The sequence below is a fragment of the Falco peregrinus genome, chromosome 5 (assembly GCF_023634155.1).
Source record: "Falco peregrinus isolate bFalPer1 chromosome 5, bFalPer1.pri, whole genome shotgun sequence".
NCBI lineage: Eukaryota > Metazoa > Chordata > Aves > Falconiformes > Falconidae > Falco > Falco peregrinus.
Window position 1 is genome coordinate 64,361,354 of NC_073725.1, and position 6,572 is coordinate 64,367,925.

The 6,572-nt window shown below is 71.0% G+C and overlaps 1 protein-coding gene across 1 annotated transcript; it reads left to right on the top strand.

Annotated features, from left to right (window-relative positions):
- Positions 1 to 1,299: 1,299 nt before the first annotated feature.
- AOC1 (amine oxidase copper containing 1) lies at positions 1,300 to 6,497 on the top strand. Its single transcript, XM_055806664.1, is given in 6 exon segments — positions 1,300 to 1,535; positions 3,132 to 3,994; positions 3,996 to 4,692; positions 4,969 to 5,257; positions 5,828 to 5,960; positions 6,089 to 6,497. Coding segments are annotated over 5 exon segments (2,250 nt in total). The 5' UTR covers positions 1,300 to 1,535; positions 3,132 to 3,142; the 3' UTR covers positions 6,368 to 6,497.
- Positions 6,498 to 6,572: the final 75 nt, after the last annotated feature.

Genomic DNA, 6,572 nt, shown 5'->3' on the forward strand with positions numbered 1-6,572 from the left:
AAACGAGACAAACCCTTCATGGCACCCCTTGTCCCCAGGGACAGCTGAGCCCCCCTTGCCTGCCCCTGCCTGGGAGAGCAGCGGCACGTGTGGGTGCGGGGCCGCGCGGGCCACGTCGCCGATGCTGTGCGTCGTGGGCGACCAGGGCCAGAGGCCCCCCGGGTGCGGGGTCCTCTCCCCTCCTCCTGCCGGCCCCGGGGGGAACGGGCTGTGCCCCCACGCGCTGCAGCACGGCTGTGCCGCCCCGCCCCCCGCCATCGCTCCCCTCCACCCCGGTGCGTCCCGGGGGTCGCTGCCCACGTGCGGACCCCCCTGCCGACCCCCGCCGGAGCAGCACCAGGCTGCTCTGACATCGACCCCCCGCAGGCAGCCCCCCGCAGCCTTTCCCCCAGGAGCTGCCCCGGCCCTGCGACCCCCGGGCGGAGCCGTGGGAGCTCTGAGCCCCCGCGCGTCCCCGCGGCACGCTGCCCTCCCTCGGCCCCCCGCACAGCTCCGCTCTACCGGGGCCACCCGCAGCGACCCGGAGCTTGTCCAGCCCCGGTGCTGCCCCCGCCGAGACCCCGTCCCTCCTCACCCACCCCAGCAGACCCACCGACCCCTTCAGCGCCCGCTCCCCCGCGGAGCCCCGCACCCGTGTCACCCGCTCCTGCAGAGCTCCCCCGCTCCTGCCGCCCACGTGCAGACCCACTGCCGCCCGTGGCAGCTCCGGGGGCGGGGAGCAGCGGGATGCGGGGGGTGCCGGCGGGGTGGGGGTCCCCTCCCCGGGGTCAGCGGCACGAAGCGGGCACGGCCGGGGCCGGGCAGCCCCGGGGGGGCACGGCCGGGCAGCGGGACCCGCCTGACCCCGGCAATCATTAACCCGGCCGTGGGGCGGGGGGGGGCGCCACCTCCTCCTCCACTCCCCCTCCCCCCGGAGAGCCCGCCCCCCCCCAGGTTGCTAGAGCTGGGGGCTCTCCAGGGCACCGAGGGAACCCGCATGGATCGTCCCACTTCCCACGCGGGACAGAGATGCGATGACCCACGGGGGGCACTCGGGGTGTATGTGGAAGGGGGGTCTGGGGCTTCTGCGCTTGCTGAGGCCGCCGGGGGAGGGGGCTTTGCGTGGCCGTGGTCTCGCGTGGGTTCCTCCCGGCCGTTATCTCGGCTCGTCCCTGGAGTTTGATCGCGGCGGGGTCATAAAGCGCCGAGCCCTGGCGGGGGGGGAACGACCGGGCGGGCGGGGGCGGGGGGCCGGTACCCACCGGGTGTTCATTAACCCGCGGCCCCGGGCCGCGGCCCCACGCGTGGAGCGGGCCCCCCTCCCCCGCACGCCCGTCCCCGCGGGGGGGCGCGGGGAGCACCGCCAAGGACCCACCACGCCGCACACAGCACGGGGGCTGCAGCCACGGGGCGCGGGTTGCGCCCCCCTGGTACCCAGCTCCAGGGTGCGAGGCAGGGGTGCTCTGGGGTCCCTCCCCCCTCCCCACGGGTGGGGCCCCTCCCGCGTGGGCGTGTCGGGCAGGAGCGCGGCGGCGAGCGGCGGCGGGAGCGCGCAGGTGCGGGGCGGCGGCGAGGGGGCCGCATCCCCGGGGGGGGCCGTGGGAAACCCGGGGAGGGGGTTTGGCGCATCCCCCAGGGGTGAGAAACCCTGAATGGGGGTGCCGCATCCCGCGGGAGGAGGTGTGGGAAACCCGTAGCGGGGGGGCCGCATCCCCCCGGGGGGGGTGTGGAAAACCCGGCGGGGGCGCATCCCCCGGGGATTAGAAACCCTGGGCGGCCCCCGCATCCCCCGGGTGCGGGTGTGTGGGGAACCCATAGCGGGGGGACCGCATGCGCCGTGGGGGGGCGATGGGGGAAACCCATACCGGGGGGGGCGCATATCTCCGGGGGGGAGTGGGAAACCCGGAGAGTGGTGCGGCCCCGGGGTGTGGCGGAGCAGGGGGGGGGGCCGGGCCCCGGCGGCAGCGGCCTTGACCCCGGGCAGGCTCGCGCAGTGCGGGGGGGGGTGTCAGCACCCCCAGGGCGGCGGGGCCGGGGCAGAGAGCGGGCAGCCACCGAGCAGGCAGGTCCCCGGAGCGGGAGCAGGTGAGCGGGGGACCGAGGAGGGGGCCTGGGGGGTGTTGAGGGCCGGCGGCAGCTGCCTGCAAGGGGGGTGTGTGTGTGCTCCTCGGGCTCCAGGGGTCCTGCCTAGTCTGCCCCGGTGGGGTGCTTGGCCCCGGGGTGGGGTCCAGCAGCCGCCCTTGGGGGGTACAGAGCCCCCTCGCACCCTGCCCAGAGCCGTGGTTGTGTGGGTGCTTTGGGGTCCAAGGCAGCCCCAAGGCAGCACAGCAGGGTCTGGGGGCAGCTGGCTGGGCTCCAGGGGGAGCAGCCCCCCAACAGGACCCTGGCATGGTTCGGGGCTACCAGCGTCAGGGCTTTGGCTGTGCCCCTGTGCCGCTGTCCCACTGGAGTGAGGTCTGAGCCCACATCTGTCCGCACATGCCATGGGCCCCCTCCCTGCCCCAAAAGCTCCCCAGCCCTGCAAGCCAGTGTACCCCCCTGGCCAAAGCTGCCACGTTTGATGGGTCCCATGTGCTGGCAGGCCTGGGCCAGAGAGGCTGTGCAGCCCCCGTGGGGGGTGCCAGCTGTTGCGGGGTACTGCCGAGTGCCTGTGCTGGCTGGCTGGGGCCATGGTGCCCCCAGCAGAGCCCGTTCCCGCTGCTGTGGCCAGCCCAGCCCCCCCTGCTCCCCTCCTGTTACCCACCACTGCAGGCTTTGCTGGGCACCCCCTGGGCCAGGCTCCAGCAGAGCCCCCCCCGGGCTCCAGCTGGCATCAGGGATCCCTCAACGGGGGCGACTGTGCCCATGGCTGGACCACCAGCACCTGTCCAGCTCCCTCTGGGCTCCTGGGGTTGGGTGCTGCCATGGGGCAGGTGCTCAGCACCTGTAGGGTCATGCTCCCCAGGTACAGGAGAGCCGGCACGGCACAGCACGCCATGGTGCCCTGCCTGCTGCGCTGGCACAGTGTTGCAGGGCAGGACGGGACGGGACACATGTGCTGGTGTCACCCAGGGGTGCCTGTGCCATATTTTGCTGTGGTGCCAGTGCAGCCAGCAGCAGCTGGCTGCAGGCAGGGACATGGCCCCACGGCCGACCACCACTTCTGCCCCCAGGTCCCCCAAGGATGTGGCTGCTCCGGCTCGCCTGGGCACTGGCTGTGCTGGGCATTGCGGCTGGCTCTGGCCCTGGCCCCACTGTGCCGCCTCCGGACAAGGCATCCATCTTCGCTGACCTGTCTCCAGCAGAGCTGAGGGCCGTTCGGACCTTCCTGATGAGCCGCCCAGAGCTGGGGTTGTCCCCGAGCCGGGGGGCGCCCCTGGCCAAGAACACCCTCTTCTTGGTGGAGCTGCTGCCCCCCAAGAAGCGGCTGGCCCTGCGCTACCTGGACCAGGGCGGCCCCCGGCCCCGGCGCCAGGCTCGGGCAGTCATCTTCTTTGGGGGGCAGGCAGAGCCCAATGTCACCGAATTCGCTGTGGGGCCCCTGCCGCAACCCAGCTCCTACCAGCCGCTGCGCTTCAAGGGGGGCTGCGCCGTGCCCTTTGCTGCCCGGCCCATGACCCAACTGGAGTATGAGCTGCTGCACCGCACACTGGCAGAGGCGATGGAGCCACTCTACCGGCTGCTGCGCGACTCCACCGGCTTCTGGTACCACAACTGCTCCCAGCGCTGCCTGACCTTCTCGGACATCGCGCCGCGGGGGCTGGCACCCGGCGAGCGGCGCAGCTGGCTGGTGCTGCAGCGCTTTGTGGAGGGCTTCTTCCTGCACCCGGTGGGGCTGGAGGTGCTGGTGGACCATGGGGACCCCGACCCGCGCCGCTGGGCAGTGCAGCGGCTCTGGTACAATGGGCAGTACTTCTCCAGCGCGCAGGAGCTGGCCGAGCGCTATGAGCGGGGGACACTGGCGGTGGCCTACCTGGCTGAGCCCCCGCTCCGGCAGCTTTTCTCCAGCTATGAGCCCCGTGGGCACTTCGCCACTGGCACCCCCCACCGAGGTGCACGGGGCCAAGGTGTGCGAGCCCCAGGGCCGGCGGTACCGGCTGCAGGGCAACCAGCTGGAGTACGGGGGCTGGAGCCTGGCCTTCCGCCTGCGCTCCTCCGCCGGCCTCCAGCTCTTCGACCTGCGCTTCAATGGGGAGCGCCTGGCCTACGAGGTGAGCGTGCAGGAGGCCATTGCCTTCTACGGTGGCCACACGCCGGCCGCCATGCAGACCAAGTACATGGATGCTGGCTGGGGCATGGGCTCTGTCACCTATGAGCTGGCCCGCGGCATCGACTGCCCCGAGACAGCCACCTACCTGGATGCCCACCACCTCTACGACACCGACGGGCCAGTGCGCTTCTCCCATGCCATCTGCATCTTCGAGCTGCCCACCGGTGTCCCGCTCCGCCGCCACTTTGACAGCGACTTCCAGGGGGGGTTCCACTTCTATGCCGGCCTGGAGGGGCACGCGCTGGTCCTGCGCACCACCTCCACTGTCTACAACTATGACTACATCTGGGACTTCCTCCTCTACCCCAACGGCGTGATGGAGGCCAAAGTCCATGCCACTGGCTTCATCCATGCCACCTTCTACACACCACAGGGACGGCGCTACGGCAGCCGTGTCCACAGTCACGTCTTGGGCAACCTCCACACCCACCTGGTGCACTACAAGGTGGACCTGGACATCGCAGGTGCAGCCCCCTGCTGCCCCCCAGCTGGACCCATGGCTTTGGGGAGGGTGCCGGGAGGCGGGACCATACCCCATGTGGAGTGCCAGGGGCTTGGGAGCCTGGGCCCCAGGGGAGCACTGCTGTCTGGGCACCTCCGGACCCTCTGAAAATGATCCCCCCCTCCTTGGGGTGGCATCTCTGCGGGGTCCCAGCCCCATGCTGGGGCCACCGGGCGGGCTGCCGTCTGTGCCAGTGCAGCCCAGGCCCTGCTGCTGCTCACGGCCTCTCTGCTTGCAGGCACCAGCAACAGCTTCGAGACGATGGATGTGCGCTTCGAGAACATCTCCAACCCCTGGAGCCCGGGCGCCCGCGTGGTGCAGCCTTGGCTGCACCGGCAGCCCCGTCGCAGCGAGCGCCAGGCTGCCTTCCCCTTTGGCAAGGCGCTGCCACGCTATCTGCTCTTCTACAACCCGCACCAGCACAACCGCTGGGGCCACCCACGCAGCTACCGCATCCAGCACAGCTCCCATGCCGGGCGGGTGCTGCCACGTGGCTGGCAGGAGGAGAAGGGCGTCTCCTGGGGCAGGTGGGCTGGGGGGGTCCCTGCAGCACAAGGACGGGGCTCCCGCCAGCCTCCACGGGCTGTGGCACGGCCCCCAACGTCACTCAGCTGCACGAACATGGTGCAGGGACTGTCTCCTGCCAGCACCTTGTGCCCTTGGCTCCCTGTCCCCACCCCAGCAGCCGTGCTGCCAGCTGAGCTGGTCATAGCTGTGGCTGCCACCATCCCTGGCTGCTGGGTGACCACCAGAGACACCTCACTTCTTGCCATGCACCCCGGAGCAGGTGGTAGCACCCACCCACATAGCATTGGGGTCCCAGCTGTGAGCACCCTGGCCAAGGGGGACCCTGGCCCCCTGTCCTGCCATAGTGGGGATGTGGCCAGTGGCCTCACCAGTGCAGGCTGCTGTGCCAAGTACCCCCAGAGCTGGGGACCCCTCGCCTCCCACCAGCTCCATGTCTCCCCTGTGCAGCTGGGCAGTGGGTGGCACAGCTGGGGGAGCCTGGGCAGGGGTGGGAGGTGGCACCCATGCACATGGGTGGGTCTGCCCCCTGCCCCCAGCAGTGGGCCTGATCCTGCTCCTGGCCCTCGCAGGTATCACCTGGCTGTGACGCGGCACCACGAGAATGAGCCCAGCAGCAGCAGCATCTACGCCCAGAACAACCCCTGGGAGCCCCTGGTCAGCTTCGAGGGCTTCATCCACAACAACGAGACCATCGAGGACCAGGTGACAGCCAGGGGACACAGGGCAGTGGGGACAGGTCTGGGCGGGTGGATGGCAATATCCACCACCGCTCACTGTGGGGGTCTGCCGTGCCATGTGCCCTGCCAATGGCCACGGTCCCCTCTGCACAGGACTTGGTGGCCTGGGTGACCGTTGGCTTCCTGCATGTCCCTCACGCTGAGGACATCCCCAACACAGCCACCCCTGGCAATGCTGTCGGCTTCTTCCTGCGCCCCTTCAATTTCTTCGACGAGGACCCCTCGGTGGCCTCGCGCAGCCCTGTCATCGTCCGGCCACTGGACTCCCCCACCTTCTCCCGGCTGGAGATCCAGCGCTGGACACCTGCCAGCCCCGGCCCCTGCGTCGCCCCGGAGCCTTTCACCTACAATGGCACCTACCGGCAGGAGTGACCTGCCCTGGGGCTGGCGGGGGTCCTGCGCACCCCATGCCACACAGGACAAGGGCGGCCACGGGGACACCGAGGTGTGGGCCGTGCCCTGCTGCATCCTGAACTCAGTAAAAGTGATGCCACCTTCTCCAGCACCGTCTCTGCCTGGGCCACGTGGCAGCACTGGCACCGCTGTAGGCACTGGAGCCTGCACGGGCGAGGGGCAC